At 37.9% G+C, this 18,738-nt stretch overlaps 1 protein-coding gene across 1 annotated transcript in view; it reads right to left on the reverse strand.

Annotated features, from left to right (window-relative positions):
• Window positions 1-18,738, reverse strand: part of LOC126458245 (probable ubiquitin carboxyl-terminal hydrolase FAF-X) — a 314,613-nt gene that overhangs the window by 196,188 nt on the left and 99,687 nt on the right. Inside the window, exons 11-16 of the mRNA XM_050095144.1 lie at window positions 18,257-18,531; window positions 7,810-7,910; window positions 7,606-7,706; window positions 977-1,191; window positions 767-881; window positions 230-636 (exon numbers count right to left, since the gene is read on the reverse strand). Of these exons, the coding sequence (XP_049951101.1) occupies window positions 230-636; window positions 767-881; window positions 977-1,191; window positions 7,606-7,706; window positions 7,810-7,910; window positions 18,257-18,531 (1,214 nt within the window). The remainder of the gene's footprint in view (window positions 1-229; window positions 637-766; window positions 882-976; window positions 1,192-7,605; window positions 7,707-7,809; window positions 7,911-18,256; window positions 18,532-18,738) is intronic.

The raw sequence follows: 18,738 nt of genomic DNA on the forward strand, positions 1-18,738 counted from the left end.
AATAAATTGTAAAAAAGTGACTGGCTGTATATTTATTACCAGATAAACGCCAACACCTTTCTCCCAGTCCACACCCGTACTTTGCAACAACTACACGGCAAAGGTAAGATGGAAAGTTACGGAACTTTGGCATTTTCCCCTTGAAACACTCATTAATGGAATACACAATAAAGACGCTAACACCAGTACACACCAAACAGTAAACTTTAGATACTTAAGCAGTATTTACCTGTGAAGGGGAAGAATCTTCCTTTCCACAGAGAAGTCGCCATCACATTCTCCTATGTATTCCTGGAGCACCTTCATCACACGACACATTTTTACTGCTTCTCCCCTCAATCGCATGACCATCGCTTCATCTAGCATTTCGTCTTTTTTCACCTCATCTACACTAAATTCACTGAATCTGTTTCCCACGTTCTGTAGAACATTTTCATTGTTACTACAGCCAACATCATCCCTTAATAAAATAGAAACTGTATCATAATGAGCTTTAAGCCGATCGAGGCACTCTGAAATATATGTTTCATGGAAATCTACAAGTGAACCTTGTAATCGTGGCCCCAAGTTCGTGTTCACTTCTTTCAGTAGCTCAATAGCTCTATTTGCTATCTCATCTGCACTATTCGTCACAACCTAGAAATTACAATCATTATGAAACACCAACAAATCAGTTCACTAATGAGTCATTAACTTTTTCTAAACTTTGAGAAATACATTTCATAAGCACATAGTGAAGTCAAACAATATTCTTGTTATTTCTTACCCGCCACAAATACTCAATTCCTATTAAGTCTACATCATCCATTAAGAAAGCTCTCCTCTTGGTTTTCAATTTCCCCTCTTTGGAGTTCACAGCCTTAAAAAATCGCTCAAAACATCTGAAAGTTAGTTAATGAATAATTATAGTTGCCTCAGATATCATAGATTTTCCTTTGTCTGATTTTATCTACAAATAAATATTACAGTTACTTACTTCATGCCACTTTCTGTTAACAGTGATGGATCCAGCTGCAATATGTTATGTTCAAAGAACTCTTTATTGATTGCAGGATCAAGATCAGGCTCTTCTCCCATGAGTTTTGAAAACCACTTGAAACATGCTTCCCTGTCAGACGGAAAGACAGCTTCCTCCGCAAGGCACTTCCATATCTGTTTCGCCTGGTCTGCACACAGCCACAACTGGCCATCCTATAAATAAATTCCACAACACTATCTACGTAGGCACAGGCCACTAAAAATAATTGAAATTATCTTCAGTTCTCACCTTTTGTGGCAAGAAACACACATGGACTGCTTACTCAGGGTGTATACGGGACGGGACGGGGCGGGGCGATTCCAGATTTTTCTTAGATTTTCCAGTTGAAAATACACTTTTTCCCATGTGAAAATATGCATTTTCCATGTTAAGTGACAGTATACTTTGCCTTTGAACTATAAAACTTATCAATCCTTTTAATGGTAAAAGTTTTATACACCGGCGTAGAACTTCCGAGCACATTAGGAAACAAAACTCAGCAAATAAAACAATGCATTTGGAAAGATATTTAATGTGCACAAAAATGTACACTGCATAGCCACCAAACACAACATGTTAGTTTCCGAAGCATTGAAATTGAGATAGTAATCCACATTTGTCAAGGAATCGGACCTCACGTCACATGATCTCACCAACCAATGACAGCAGATATTCAGAACATAGGACATGTGATGTAATCAGCCAACAGCAACATCACTTAAGTAGTGCAATTGCACAAATAGGAAAAATGTTTTTAAAGTAATACACACAGAGTATAGCTGCAAGAGAAACTATATTTCATAAATAATATTGGTGTTTTTTGCTTGTGTTATCCTTTAAGATATATACGAATAAAAAATGTGGCAGTAAAATTTTAAATAATGACATAAATGTCTGATCTTCTAGGCCTCAAATTTTTCTAAGTGGCTAGTCCTCAAACTGTTCAGTTTTTAATGAGCGTCAAATGCTTTGTGATTCAAGAAATGCATCACACATTCACACACGAAACTTAATTCATCATGTGTAAGAGGAAATTTACTTTTAAAGTAATACTTCTCACACCCACTCACAATATTTTCCCCTAAACTGTTAAAGATTCGTTTGAGCATTTGCCAAAGAGCACCAGAAAACTGACATTACTGCTCATGCACAACTACAATGACATGAGAAGCCTGTGCTTAATGTCTGCTCTGTTCATATGCCTTTTGTTGCATTTCTATTTTGACAATGTGCAGGACTGCAGTGTATTGATCTGCGGGGACATTCAGAGTTATTGTACTTGCGGCAATTGTTTTTTCATGTGCTATCCAGATAAATAATGTAAAATAAGAAAGCAGTCCTTGGCATAATACTCATTTCAAAACTAGACCTCATAGTACCCTAATATTTTGCTATGAGGTGATTTTAACACAGATTTTTCTTATTACTATTTCAAACTGTATAAAAATTAACAAGGTTATTTGTGAACCCAAGAAACTGTATAATTGGCAGCTTATGTTCTACTCAAGGAGAAAATATAAAACCTTGGCGGGGAGTTACAATGATAAAAAATGTGTGTGCTGCCAGTCTGTAATTTGCCGAAGAACGGCATTCTGTAAATTTAAGATGTAAAGAACAGAAATTAAGAAATAACTTCAAGCCTAGAGGCAGTACCAGACAAGTGTTGAAACCTGTCTTGCAATCAAAAAGTATAGTGTTTCATGGTAGGCAAACACACAACATTTTGCTAAAGCTGTCAATATATTTGAAGCAAAACATTTTATTCAATACTATTGACTAAATTTGCTTGCTTATTCATCTTGAAGTGAAGATTTACATACGTTCGTACATATATAGCATTAAGAGATCTTACATTATTTCATGAAAGAAACAGGACATCAGAGAATATTTTGTAAACACACAATTCAGCTTGAACAGCACATTCGTATGTCCAAATTCACAATGAAGTAGGTCCCAGGTTTTCAGGATGACTATTTTCTTGGCGAACAAGTACTGTATTATCTCGTACCCGTTTCTTTATTATGGCAAAATCCCAAACATGTAAGAAGATGAAAACGTGCACTTGAAGTTCAGCGAGCATTTGAAAACTAGCCAACAGTGAGGAACGCAACACTCCGTTTCAAACCAACTGACTGCCTCTGCAGAAAAAAATCAATGAAAGCCAAATTTCTTTAGCAAACTAACAAAAACAATTTTACTTTTCTACAAGGCGATTACTGCTTGACTGCTAATAATGTGGAAATAAAATAAAAGCAGAAAAATGAAACTTATAGCATATTTCAGTCTTCCATAATTATATAACTATATCTTAATTCACTTGATAGCTCCCACCCACAGAAATCCGTTTTGTTTTCATTTGATTTGAAAATTTTACAATAGCAAAATCACAAAACGTATGTGAAGACTACCAACCACCATTACAACTCAGATTGCTCTGTGCACGCGCATATTTGGCAGCTTGTGCGCGCAAGAAAAATTTTTCCCGGTGGCATTTGGTTGCTTGCTGGTGCTGCTTATACAGCTAATAGCCACACTTCAAGTACCCAAAAGCAGGAGAAGGTTCTGCTCATACGCGACTCAACTGCGCATGCACATGAGCCCGCTGGCAACTGCTCACACAATCCTAATTTAATAGTTGTGACCTCATGTTCATCTAAAGCAGTTTCTTGTTACAAAGTATTGTATAGTCTTCGCGCTAAAGCTTTTGACAGATTTTGCTATTGGCAGACGTTTGTGTGTGCACTATGTTTTGTTGTTGTAAATGGTACAATTTCTTTGCATCTGAAGTTTTATTATGGTATTTCTTCTCTTGTTTCTTTTTTATTGTTGCAGTATTCTTCTGCAATATTGGGCTAAAGTAAAGTTCCTTGTAAGAGTATTAGTTCTCATCAATCAAAATTACAAAACAATTTTAATGATGAGTATTTCCAATGGGTTGTGTTCATTTTCGAATGTTCCCTGCATCTCTAGTATTTGACTGGAACACAATTCCATTGGCGTAGGAACAAATTTTTTCAATGTTCCACTGGAATTACATCACAGTCAAATATTAGTGATGTAGGCACTGGTTTGAAAATAAATGCTCATATTCAAAACTCACGTATCATTACTCTGCAATCCACAGGTAAGTGTCTGGCAGATGGTTTATCTAATCACTTGCAAGCTATTTTTCTATCGTACCACTCTCCAACAACGCATAGGAAAAATGAACACTTAAATCTTTCTGTGCAATCTGGTTTCTCTCATTTTGTTGTAATGGTCACTTATCACTACATAGGTGGATGCTAACAAAATATTTTCATATTCTCAGGTGAAAGTTGGTGATTGAAATTTTATGACAAGATGCTGCCACAATGAAAAACCCCTTCCTTTTAGTGATTGCCACCCCAATTCACATATCATACCCATTACACACACTCCCTCATTTCGTGATAATGCAAACAAGCTGCCCTCCTTTACATTCCTCACGGCCCTCTACTAATCCTACCTGATATGGATCCCACACTGCATGGCAGTACTCCACAAAAGGGTTGACAAGCATAGTTTAAATAGTATCTCTGGTAGCCCTGTTGCATTTTCTACATGTTCTGACAATAAATCACAGTCTTTAGTTTGCTTTCCCCCCACAACATTATCTGTGTGACTTATTTCTAGATTATACCATTATAATACAAACATACATGCCAACATCCAAAGAAGAAGATGCAGTCATTGACGAAATATACGAATAAATAAATAATGTGATGAGAAATGTTAAAGGAGATGAAAACCTGACTGCCATGGGGGACTGGAACGCGACTGTGGGTGAAGAACCGGAGGAAGGAATTGTTGGCAAAAATGGACCTGGAAGAAGAAATTAAAGAGGAGATCGACTTATCGAGTTCTGTTCGAGGAACCAATTAGTTGTTTCAAACACACTTTTCCAACACCACAAACAAAGAAGATACACATGGAAGGCCCCTGGAGACCTGAGGAGACAACAGATTGATTACATTCTAGTGAAAGCACATTTTAGGAACCAGATAAAAGATTGCAGGAGCTGTCCATCTGCAGACATAGGCAGTGATCATAACCTGGTCCTGATGAAAAGTTCACTGAGATTCAAATGTTTGAAGAAGAAGCCAGTAAAACTTAAATGGGAACCAGAAAAACTGAAAACTGAGGGACTGGCAAAGCGCTATGCTCACGAAACAGACATCCTAGTTAAGAATTTTCAACATGGTAGAGTAAATGAAGACTGGGATCAAATTAAATCTGGTATATACAAAGCAGCAAAAAAGACAGTTGGAAGAATTGAACCCAAAAACAAGAGGAAATGGATTACAGCAGATATTATTGAGCGTATAGAAAACAGAAGATTATACAAAAATGCAACTGGTGAACAAGGAAAAGCTGAATACAGAAGACTAAGGAATTTAGTCAATAGAGAAGCTATGAAATCAAAAGAAAATTTTCTTGAGGAAATGTGGAAGAAAATACACAAAACAGAAGAACTGATTTAGCCTACAGAACAACAAATAAATTTTTTAACAAACGTAAAATAACACTCTCAGGCACAATAGAAAATAAAGAGGGGAAAATGCTGTTTGGTGAAGAGATTGAATGAATACATAGAGGAGTTGTTTGCTGGAACAACTCTTTCAGAGGAGATAATACGAAGAGAAGAGCAAGTAGACGAAGATGACAAGGGAGGTGACATTCTGCAAGAATAATTTGACAGAGCTCTAAAAGAACTACGGGACAACCAAACAACGGATATTGATGACATCCCTGCAGAGCTAATAAAGAATGCTGGTGACAGCATGAAAATGATGCTGCTTAAACTTATTAGGTCAATCTATAACACAGGAGAGATACTGACAGACCTCCAGAAATGTATCATTGTTCCTATAGCAAAGAAGGCAGCAGCTACAAAATGCTAACAGACCGAACTCTAAGCCTAATATCACATGCATCAAAAATTCTCATAAAAATAGTTCTGAAGAGAATTGAAGAGAAAGTGGAGTATATGCTGAGTGAAGATCAGTTTGGTTTCAGGAGGGTATTGGGAACAAGATAGGCGATTGTGGCACTGAGACTCATTATCGAAAAGCAATTACAGAAAAATAAACCTACTTACATTGCCTTTGTAGACATGGAAAAGACATTTGATAATGTTATCTGGCAAGAGATGTTCAAAGTGCTGAGGAAAAGTGGAATGAAGTACAAAGACATCCATGTGATACTCAGTTTCTATAAGAATGAGGTGGCAAAGATTAGCAACTGTCACCATGAACAAGAAGCAAATATTAGAAAAGGGGTAAGGCAAGGATATGCTCTCCTCTTATATTCAATGCTTACATCCAGGAAGCCATAGACCAAGTTCGAGAAACTACTGAGGTGGGGATCAAAATTAATGGGCAGAAGATAGACATGCTACGTTATGCAGATGATATTACTATAGTCACAGAGACAAAAGAAGATCTCGAGGAAATCCTCAGAACAATGGAAAAAATTCCACGCAATCAGTACGGAATGAGAATAAACAAGAAAGAGACTAAAGTGATGGTATGCAGTACAGGAGCAGAATATGAACTTCTGAGAATGAAAATTGGAAGAGAGGAGCTGGAAGTGGTAGAGGAATTTACTTACCTGGGAAGCAAAATCACAAGAGATGGTAGAAGCCGGAAAGAAATTGCGACCAGAATACAGAAGGCCAAAATTGCATTTAATCGGAGAATGAACTTAACTCACCAGCAACAACATCATTCTGAAAATAAGGAAATGTATCATGAAAGGTTTCGTTTGGAGTGTGGCCCTATATGGATGTGAAACTTGGACAATTGGAAGAGAAGAGAGAAGACGGCTAGAGGCCCTGGAGATGTGGTGCTATAGAAGGATGATGAAGATCAGCTGGAGAGACAAAGTAACAAATGAAGAGGTGCTTAGAAGAGTACAGGAAACCAGATCTCTGTGGAGGCACATCCAAACAAGAGGAGACAAACTTGTAGGGCACATCCTATGACACAACATCACTGGAACAATAGCAGAAGGAGCTATTGAGGGAAGAAATCAGCAGGGGTGACCAAGGATATCATACACGCAGCAGATCATGAATTACATTGGATGTAACACATACGTGGAAATGAAGAAGAAGGCAGACAGAAGAGAGGAATGGCGCTCTGCTGCAAACCAACCCCAGGGTTGAACACTAAAAGAAGAAAAGAAGACCAGGTATACTTTTCATTCCAATTGATACATAGTGGGGAGATATTCTGGGATTTGGAACATAGCAGAAAACAGGAACACACAGTAAATATTTACAAAAAATGAATTTATGCTAATGTACCTTCCACAGATCCCAAATAAAATTGCCCTTGCTGGTGTGGCATAGGTATTATTTTTAGATAAAAAATAATGTGCGTGCGCGCGCACGCACACACACACACACACACACACACACACACACACACACACACACACACACACACACACACACACACAGATTTGATATATAAAAGTACGCATACTGAAATGACAAATCTGGACTTTCATTTACTTTATTGATAGTTCACAATACAATACTACATAAAGATGTACACACGTACCTTTAACAAAAACCGAAGGAAATTTAATCGCTCTTGCACCTGCTGATTGTGGTTATATCTCCCGTCTGGATAATAATTATTTGGATCAATATCTGGGTTCTCTGTGGAAGTAGAAAATGACAAAAGGTAAAGAATTGAGAATGCTATCTAAAAAAATCAAGTATAACTTCTGATTTAAGATTCATGTTTCAATTGTCTTCTTACCCTTAACAGTATTCCTTATCTTCTCCATGTATGTCGTTAAGCTGTTTGTAACCAAAATTACCAGACTATGTTGACTTTGTAGTCTCTCTATAACTTCTTGCCTGTTGAAACAAAACATGTACATTCAGAAAGTAGGAGCCAGAAGAGAATGGACTTAACTAAAATCTTAAGTCAGTTGTACATAACAGACATGCTTGTTTACAGTGGGGCAAAGGTGGGTGTATGGGGGATGATGAAGGGGGGGGGGGGGGGGAGGAGGACGACGACGACAATTAGCAACTCATGCTTCAAGAAGAAGCAAGTAAACATTTAATACAGAAATAATTATTTTGCATGTGATACATTAGCTATACAATTCCCCACCGCCAAATGCTTTATGAAAGGGAAGATCTTAGCTGCACTTATGAATTAAGTTATACACTGGTGGTCTATGATGAAAGAAGGTAGCGCTCGCATGTTGGTTAAGTATGCCCACCCCCTACACTGCCAACAAAGTGCAGTTAAGAACAGTGGTGATACCCTTATGCAAGCAATGCGTACGCTGAAAGAAGAGGAGACCCATGTGCACTGAAGCACCAAATAAATGGTATAGGCATGAGTATTCATATACAGAGATATGTAAACAGGCAGAATATGGTGCTGCAGTCACCAACACCTGTGTGTTCTAGTCGGCACATAAGCGATGGGACACAGCATCTTTGACATAGTGATGAAGTGGCGATTTTCCTGTATGACCATTTCAAAAGTGTACTGTGAATATCAGGAACCTAGTAAAACATCAAATCTCCAACAACGCTGTGGCTGGAAAGATCGTGCAAGAATGGAACCAATGAAGACTGAAGAGAATCGCTCAAAATGACGGAAGTGCAAACCTTCCACAAATAAATGAAGATTTCAATGCTGGGCCATGAACAAGTGTCAGTGTGCAAACTATTCAAGGGATCATCATCAATATGGGCTTTTGAAGCTGAAGGCCCACTCATGTACCGATGATGACTGCACAACAAAAAGCTTTACCTGTAGCCTGTGCCCACCACCACCACCACCACCACCACCACCACCGACAATGGGCTGTTGATGACTGGAAACATGTTGCCTGGTCAGATGAGTCCCATTTCAAATTGTATCAAGCAGATGAACATGTATGGGTATGGAGATAGTCTCATGAATCTACGGACCCTGCATGTCAGCAGGGGACTGTACAAGCTGGTGGAGGCTACGTAATACTGTGGGGCGTGTGCGGTTGGAGTGATATGGGACCCCTAATATGTCTACATACGACTGACAGGTGACACATATGAGCATCCTGTCTGATCACCTGCATCCGTTCATGTCCGTTGTGCATTCTGACAGATTTTGGCAATTCCAGCATGACAATGCGACACCCCAAACATCCAGTATCGCTACAGAGTGGCTCCAGGAACATCCTTCTGAGATTAAACACTTCCGCTGGGCACCAAACTCCCCAAACATGAATATTATTGAGCACATCTGGGATGCCTCGCAATGTGCAGTTCAGACGAGGTCTACACCCTTATGTACTGTTACAGATTTCCGGGCAGCCCTGCAAGATTAACGGTGTCAGTTCCCTCCAGCGCTACTTCAGACATTGAGTCCTTGCCATGTCGTGTTGTGGCACTTCTGCATGTTAGTGAGGGGCCCTACATGATATCATGCTGGAGTATCATGTTTCTTTGGCCCTTCAGTGTATATGTCCCACTGTTACGTGAATGAAAACTATACAGGGACTTGCTGGTCTATCACAGACAGCAATTTGTTCACCTTGATGTGTGGTGTTCAATTCGAAGACTGGTTCGAGGCAGTTCTTAATGCTAGTCCACCCTGTAAAAGCCTAATCAGCTCTTCATAACTATTGCAAGCCTCATCTACCTGAACTTGTTTGGTGTATCTGAGCCTTTGTCTCCCTCTATTACAACCCCCTCCCCATCCCCCACTTCCCTCCCTTATCAAACGGAAAATTCCCTGATGTTTCAGGAAGTGCCATGACTCTTTTCCCCTAATCCAACTGCTGTTGCTGTGGTCTTCAGTCCTGAGACTGGTTTGAAGCAGCTCTCCATGCTACTCTATCCTGTGCAAGCTTCTTCATCTCCCAGTACCTACTGCAACCTACATCCTTCTGAATCTGCTTAGTGTATTCATCTCTTGGTCTCCCTCTACAATTTTTACCCTCCACAGTGCCCTCCAATGCTAAATTTGTGATCCCTTGATGCCTCAAAACATGTCCTACCAACCGATCCCTTCTTCTAGTCAAGTTGTGCCACAAACTTCTCTTCTCCCCAATCCTATTCAATACCTCCTCATTAGTTACGTGATCTACCCACCTTATCTTCAGCATTCTTCTGCAGCACCACATTTCGAAAGCTTCTATTCTCTTCTTGTCCAAACTATTTATCGCCCATGTTTCACTTCCATACATGGCTACACTCCATACAAATACTTTCAGAAATGACTTCCTGACACTTAAATCTATACTCGATGTTAACAAATTTCTCTTCTTCAGAAACGCTTTCCTTCCCATTGCCAGTCTACATTTTATATCCTCTCTACTTCGACCATCATCAGTTATTTTACTCCCTAAATAGCAAAACTCCTTTACTACTTTAAGTGTCTCATTTCCTAATCTAATTCTCTCAGCATCACCAGACTTAATTTGACTACATTCCATTATCCTCGTTTTGCTTTTTTTTATGTTGATCTTATATCCTCCTTTCAAGACACTGTCCATTCCATTCAACTGCTCTTCCAAGTCCTTTGCTGTCTCTGACAGAATTACAATGTCATCGGCGAACCTCAAAGTTTTTACTTCTTCTCCATGAATTTTAATACCTACTCCGAATTTTTCTTTTGTTTCCTATACAGATTGAATAACATCGGGGAGAGGCTACAACCCTGTCTCACTCCCTTCCCAACCACTGCTTCCCTTTCATGCCCCTCGACTCTTATAACTGCCATCTGATTTCTGTACAAATTGTAAATAGCCTTTCGCTCCCTGTATTTTACCCCTGCCACCTTCAGAATTGGAAGAGAGTATTCCAGTCAACATTGTCAAAAGCTTTCTCTAAGTCTACAAATGCTAGAAACGTAGGTTTGCCTTTTCTTAATCTTTCTTCTAAGATAAGTCGTCAGGTTAGTATTGCCTCACGTGTTCCAACATTTCTACGGAATCCAAACTGATCTTCCCCGAGGTCCGCTTCTACCAGTTTTTCCATTCGTCTGTAAAGAATTCGCGTTAGTATTTTGCAGCTGTGACTTATTAAACTGATAGTTTGGTAATTTTCACATCTGTCAACACCACCTGCTTTCTTTGGGATTAGAATTATTATATTCTTCTTGAAGTCTGAGGGTATTTCGCCTGTGTCATACATCGTGCTCACCAGATGGTAGAGTTTTGTCATGACTGGCTCTCCCGAGGCCATCAGTAGTTCTAATGGAATGTTGTCTACTCCCGGGGCCTTGTTTCGACTCCGGTCTTTCAGTGCTCAGTCTAACTCTTCATGCAGTATCTTATCTCCCATTTCGTCTTCATCTACATCCTCTTCCATTTCCATAATATTGTCCTGAAGTACATCGCCCTTGTATAAACCCTTTATATACTCCTTCACCTTTCTGCCTTCCCTTCTTTGCTTAGAACTGGGTTGCCATCTGAGCTCTTGATATTCATAAAAGTGGTTCTCTTCTCTCCAAAGGTGTCTTTAATTTTCCTGTAGGCAGTATCTATCTTACCCCTAGTGAGACAAGCCTCTACATCCTTACATTTGTCCTCTAGCCATCCCTGCTTAGCCATTTTGCACTTCCTGTCGATATCATTTTTGAGACGTTTGTATTCCTTTTTGCATACTTCATTTACTGCATTTTTATATTTTCTCCTTTCATCAATTAAATTCAATATATCTTCTGTTACCCAAGGATTTCTATTAGCCCTTGTCTTTTTACCTACTTGATCGTCTGCTGCCTTCACTACTTCATCCCTCAGAGCTACCCATTCTTCTTCTACTGTATTTCTTTCCCCCATTCCTGTCAATTGTTCCCTTATGCTCTCCCTGAAACTCTCTACAACCTCTGGTTCTTTCAGTTTATCCAGGTCCCATCTCCTTAAATTCCCACATTTTTGCAGTTTCTTCAGTTTCAATCTGCAGTTCATAACCAATAGATTGTGGTCAGAATCCTCATCTGCCCCTGGAAATGTCTTACAATTTAAAACCTGGTTCCTAAATCTCTGTGTTACCATTATATAATCTATCTGATACCTTTTAGTATCTCCAGGATTCTTCCAGGTATACAACCTTCTTTTATGATTCTTGAACCAATCCAACTGATTATCCCCTAATTAGTTATTCAGCCTGCTCATCTAACCTTCTGTAACATTAAATTTCAAAAGCTTCATTTTGCTTCTCGTTTATCACTCTTGTTTCACTTCTAAATGAGGTTACAATCTAAACAAACAAATTCGGAAAAGTCTTCCTACTTCAATAGGAAACATAATGAAAATGAATGCTCCAAAACTAGCTGCAATAAGGTAACACATTTTTAATATTTTACATGACATGACTGCATCAGCCTACTGCAATTATCAAGCGACGTCTACCTGGAAGTGACGACCATACTGCATCTATAGTAAATTTTTTTTCTATCATCTTTTGGTAAGTACAATACTTTTTGTTGTTACGAAATGTAAAAATATACGTTTTTGTCAAATATTTGACAGTTCAAGTTTGAAAGTTCTTTACTACGTCCTATCCAAAGGCCTCACCTTCAGCCCCACTCCCAGATTCAACCAAACAGCCCTTGTCAAAGATTTACTGTCCTACACCCGTACTCTCTGCTGCTCTGTCCTATCCAAAGGCCTCACCTTCAGCCCCACTCCCAGATTCAACCAAACAGCCCTTGTCAAAGATTTACTGTCCTACACCCGTACTCTCTGCTGGAAATATCACTTTGCCACGAAGAAAAATGGGCTTGTGTCTGTGTATGTGCGGATGGATGTGTGTGTGTGTGTGTGTGTGTGCGTGAGTGTATACCTGTCTTTTTCCCCCTAAGGTAAGTCTTTCCGCTCCCGGGATTGGAATGACTCCTTACCCTCTCCCTTAAAACCCACATCCTTTCGTCTTTCCCTCTCCTTCCCTCTTTCTGATGAGGCAACAGTTTGTTGCGAAAGCTTGAATTTCATGTGTATGTTTGTGTTTGTTTGTGTGTCTATCGACCTGCCAGCACTTTCGTTCGGTAAGTCACATCATCTGTGTTTTTAGATATATTTTTCCCACGTGGAATGTTTCCCTCTATTATATTCATATCCTTACTACGATATTATATGTTTCAGAGCCTCCTACAATAGCATCGTAGTAAAGAACTGTCAAAATATCTGACAAATGTTTCAAAACAATAAACAGTATTATGCTTACCAAGAAATGACAGAAAACATTTATTATAGATGCAGTATGGTCATCATATCCAACTAGACATCACTTGATAACGGCAGTAAACTGAAATAGGCCTGTTGTGTAAAATATATGTAAAGTAAGACTTCCTAAATTTAGATTTTTATTCAATGTTACCTACTGTCACTTTATCAAAAATGTTTTTCTCACTGTTGCCACTCTGCATTTTATATCCTCTCTACTTCGAATATCGTCAGTTATTTTGTTTCTGAGAGGGAAAAATTCATCTGCTACTTTTAGTGTCTCAATCCTAATGTAATTTCCTTAGCATCACCTGATTTAATTCAATTGCATTCCATTACCCTCATTGGTTAATGTTTATATTACAACCTCTTTCTGTTTCATTCAACTGCTCTTCTACCAAGGAGTGGCCCCAAGTGCTGGGATTGACTTTCTGAAACCATTTATAAAGTGATTTAAGTTAAGATCCAAGATACCAAATCCTGCAGCCATTCACCATTGTTGGTCCTCATTTGTAAGTAACTGACAAAAAAATATTTCTGAATGTCATGTGATGCCTACATCTGTAAAAAAATAAAAACATTCATCAGTCTGGTTGTGTGGTGTAATGGTTAATGTATAGTTCTCACATACAAAAGTCTGTGGGTTCAAATCTCATCAGATGCTTTGAAATTTTTTAATTTTAAATCTTTATCAAAATGACATTGATCTATACTTTTATTCAGTTAATTGGTTTACATGCTTTCTTTTTTGTTTTTATTCCTTTGTCACATCATACTAATCATCATATCTGTTTCATTTACTCAATTTATTTTCCTATATTTTTTTTCCACTTGGAATCTTTGTTCGCATAATTTTAATTACTATTATGTATTAACTTTGATTTACTTTCTTACATTTTGTCAACTTAAATTTTTGTGCATTTATTGCCTTCATTATTTCTGTTCTTCCTTTTGCTGGAATTTCATTTTTATTATAATCCCTTCTATCATTTATATCTTCACTTGAATGATTTTACCTGTAGCATAACACCGAGCTTTCTTAAATATTTATATGATGATTACCATCCACAAAAAATTATTTTAATGAAAAATACATTTTCAATACCGTTGTACAGATAATATTGAAAGATTATTTCGTAATCCTAAACATGGCTGTGAAACAGCAACTGTGTAGTCCAAAATAGATTGAAAAATCAGCCATCAGTTGCAAATAAAGGTTTATTATCCCTTGACCATGGTTTTAATATTTGTAAAAGTATCTTCTTCAGAAGTACTGGCATTAAAAATGTACACAACAGTTACAAAATATTTTTTTAATAGAAAAATATTTGAGAAGTAAACGTAGTCACTTATAACAGCACATGATGCAATAGGTTTCACACGATTAAATATTTGTGTATGTTACACACATCTTATGTCAGTGACTAAGGCCAACTGCTACGAATATACGGACTGAGGCAACCAACAAAATTAGGCTACACAGGGTGCTAAATACACAAGCGTAAGAACTGTGCCTTGGTTATGTTTATAATGAATTAAGTATGAAAATTCCTGTACAAGGCTATTAAAAATATAAAAAATTACAGGTGTACATTCCGTATAAAATTATTAATACATTTGCTGACAGAGTACTATTGAAAATAAATTCAGGGTGCAGGAGATAAGAGTTTTCTTTCCAAAAGATCACTGTTACAAATGCAATAGGGAAAGAAGTGCAAGCTAAAACAGCCTCACTATAGGAAAAACTTCTGCTTAGCACTATGGAAGCTTAAGCGATAAGAAAAATGGGAAAGCAGTGGGTGCTATACACATGCGTGTAAGCACTGTGTCTTGCTGGTATTAAGTAGCATAATTTTACATTAAGGCAATATGGCAATTTCTCGTAGAAGGCCACTAACAAATACTACAATTTTAGAAGTTTACATTAAATATAAAATCTGTCGTACATTTATGTGGCACAGTGATACTGCGCGTAGCTTTAGTGTGCAGAAGATAACAGATGACAAAGCTTACTTCTGTTACCAAAAAGGTGAAGGTCATAATGAAGGGATCAAGTTGCATCACAACATAAAATGTTACATCACAGCAAAAAGTTACATCACAACATAAAAACAGAATCTTCTATTAAACTGTACCGATACCATTTTTTGGTATATAAACTGTATCAACATGTGTTGATAAGCCCACAAAAAATGAAACCCAGTGATATGAAATGTCAGGAGCTCAATAGTAGAAAAATATATTTTGAGGAAAACAGCATGTTCCTTGATATTGTCAGATCGTATACATGTATTACGTGACCATGAGCAGTGAGCTTCAACTGATAGTTCAAAATGTTACTGTCTCGCTTAGCAAGATGTTTATGAATTTCAAGTTCTTCTAATAAATTTAATTCCAGCCTTTTATTTCCTTAGGTAAAGCTATGGTTTCTTCTAATTCCCTCGGAGAAGGACCTGAACTAAGTAAGTGTTCGTCAAATGAAGAATTATGCACATATCCCTCTTTCTTGTACAACAGATGCTCCTCATCTCTTGCTTTAATAGCTCTATCCATCTGCCCTTTATAATATCTAGGGCAATCTTTACAGACAATTTTATAGAATTAGTGACAAGAATCTTATTCAATTTTTAATGTATGTACTAAATTTTTCTTCGAAATGTTATCGAAACAGACTTGCCATTTCCCTCATCATTACTCTTCAGTTTGTCACCTAGTATTGAAATTTTTTTTATTTGCCCTTTTTTGCTAAGTATTTGGTCAACTACATCTTGTTTTTAACCATTATTGCTAGCAATAGTCTTAAATTACTTTCTTTCTGAAAATTGTATGGGAAAAGAGGTGTTGTTAAAGCACAATTTACCGCCGAGTGGAAAAATGCAACTTTACGAGCCTGAGGGTGGGAAGAACTTGATGGAATATTATCAGAGTATGTTGTCTTACGATGAACATCGAAACTGACACTGTCATTCAGCATGTGTAATTTCAGATCAAGGAAATTTAGGTCACCATTCTCATTTTGAATTTCTTTTGTGAATAAATCTAATTCTTGGTCAGTTCCATCAAATGCAAAAATAAGGTCGTCTACATACCGTGCATAAAACTGTATTTTACTCACTAATTCTGACTGTCTTGAAAAAGCCATCTTCAAAGGAGTTAATGAAAATGTCAGTGGTGATGCCAGATAAGAGACTAGCCATCGCAAGGCCAAAGGATTGAACATACAATTTACCGTTAAAAGCAAAATAATTGTACTTGAGCATTACCTTTAAAAAACTTATCAGTTCTGTAATTTGCCTCTCAGATAAATTTTTATGCAGTAATAAGTTCTTTCCAATGATTTCAAGTGTCACGTCAATTGGGATGTTCATGTACAGGCTTGTATCATCAAAGGATAACAATCTAGTACTAGGAGTGTGTTTGACCACTTTCATTTTACTAATCAGATCTTGCCTACCCTTAAAGGAAAAATTACTGTCAAAAGTAAAAAAAATTCCTTGAGTTTACTTTGCAAATGTCTAGCTAACTTGTGGTGGGCGCTCCCTATGCTATTTACGATCGGGCAGATCAGATGCTGGTTCTTGTGAAGCTTGAAATGGTTAGTGAACATGAATCCAAAGCCTCCTGTTTTAAGAAGCCAAGTGTGGCCAATGTGAAGCTGACTGAAGGTAGCAGATTCCTTATGAGAAGCACGGTGGGAAGACTGCCACATTCTGTGGTCTCCTTTATGGTTTGCAGTTTATTCAGAGAAACTAGGGCACACCAAACCGCATTCCAAGACTCCAACAATTGTCGGTGTAGATTCGACTGAAGGTCCAATTCTGGAACCCCCAACTGCAAAGTCAGCACCCTGGTAGCTACCTTGGCCAACCAGTCAGCATGTTCATTCCCTGGGATCGCAAGATGACCGATCATCCAGCATGGTGGAGGTCACTGAGGAGATCCTGAATAATCATAACCAATGGGTGCTGAGGGTAGCACTGGTCAACAGCCAACAGTCATTGCCAGTTAAGCCTCGGTGAAGGTATTAGACTGTGTCTTGCCATTTTCTTTACATATACCAGAATCTCTCTCTATTTTCTGCCATATTTCGAGACAGCGTTTGTTGTGAAAACTATTGGAAGCATCTCAGACTGCAGTCCAAACTAAGTTTTGAGCATCTGTAAATGTCAGCAATCTTTGAGATTTGGTGTACTTGTCAATCTGGCATACTTTTTACATTGCTTCTGCAACAATGTCGTGACCTGTTTTGTGTACCATGAGGGATATGTTCAGTATCTCAATTTACTTGATAGAAAACTCTCGATAGTTATCAACACTGTTTCTTTGAATTTGAGCCACATCTGGCAAGCACGGCACTTACATAATTAGTGTAGAAGAAATAGTGTCTTTTTAGAAATGCATTAATTGAAATTTAATCTTCTTTTTTAGAGAGAGATACTTTACGTTTACTTTTAGTGGATTTGGATGTTATGGTATTCATTTTCACTACAAGGACCTTGTGGTCACTAACTGCCGCATCTGTCATGAGACACTATTTGCACTATGTCCAGTATGTTAATTGCAACCATTTGAATTTCACACACGCTCCTGAACTAATTGCTCAAAATAATTTTCAGTTAAAGCATTTAGTACAATTTTGGATTATGTTTTATGCCTACCATCATAAGATTATTTACTTAGATAGGGAATAAATAGCAGAAAGGGGAGCGGAGGGGAGAGGGGGAAGGACATTCTCGTGGGATACGCTGTAATCAATGAATGTGTTATATCAAAGATTGCTCTCAAAATCCCAAAATACTACTTTCTCGGAGAAGTAAAACTTCGAAACACATCATCTCCCACACGTATCTCAGATATTGCAAATTGTTTTAAATATTCAGAGGCAGATGGGAATAAATAATTTAAAAGTGACATTAATAAGCCCCAAAATTCACAAATCTAGAACCACAGATGGAAAGTTCAGACACATGAGTCAGAAAACACAGCCAGTTCAATAGAAGGCTTTTGAACGACAAAGTAAGCACTTACCGATAGTACATGTGATGGCCACGCTGACTGTGATTCATATTTGGTGATGGTTCATACAGACAGCAAATTTCTCTTATCTGCTTCAATGCAGGCAATGCCCACTTGTCCCCTGTTTTCAGCTCTTCAACACATTTGTCCAGCCACACCGTTTTCTGTGCATCTCTCTCTTGCGAACAACTATAATCTAAAATTTTAACATGCGCTGTCAGTGCTTGGTCCATAATTTCTGTTGGCACATCGTCAGAATGTGCCAAATTCCAAAACAGTGTGAGCACCTGAAAAAAAAAAAAAAAAAAGAATAGCACACAATGATTAAAATACTGCTTCTGGTCATCATCATTTCACATGGTAAAGTCCTTGTAATAATATTTATCTATGCAAATATGAGAGTAATCACTTACAATAAGCATTTTCTTGGAAAGGTGCAAATGCAGGAGCAAATCATGTGGGCAGCATAACTAATGATTTAAAAAGTGTGGTGC

Source organism: Schistocerca serialis, chromosome 2 (assembly GCF_023864345.2).
Source record: "Schistocerca serialis cubense isolate TAMUIC-IGC-003099 chromosome 2, iqSchSeri2.2, whole genome shotgun sequence".
Lineage (NCBI taxonomy): Eukaryota > Metazoa > Arthropoda > Insecta > Orthoptera > Acrididae > Schistocerca > Schistocerca serialis.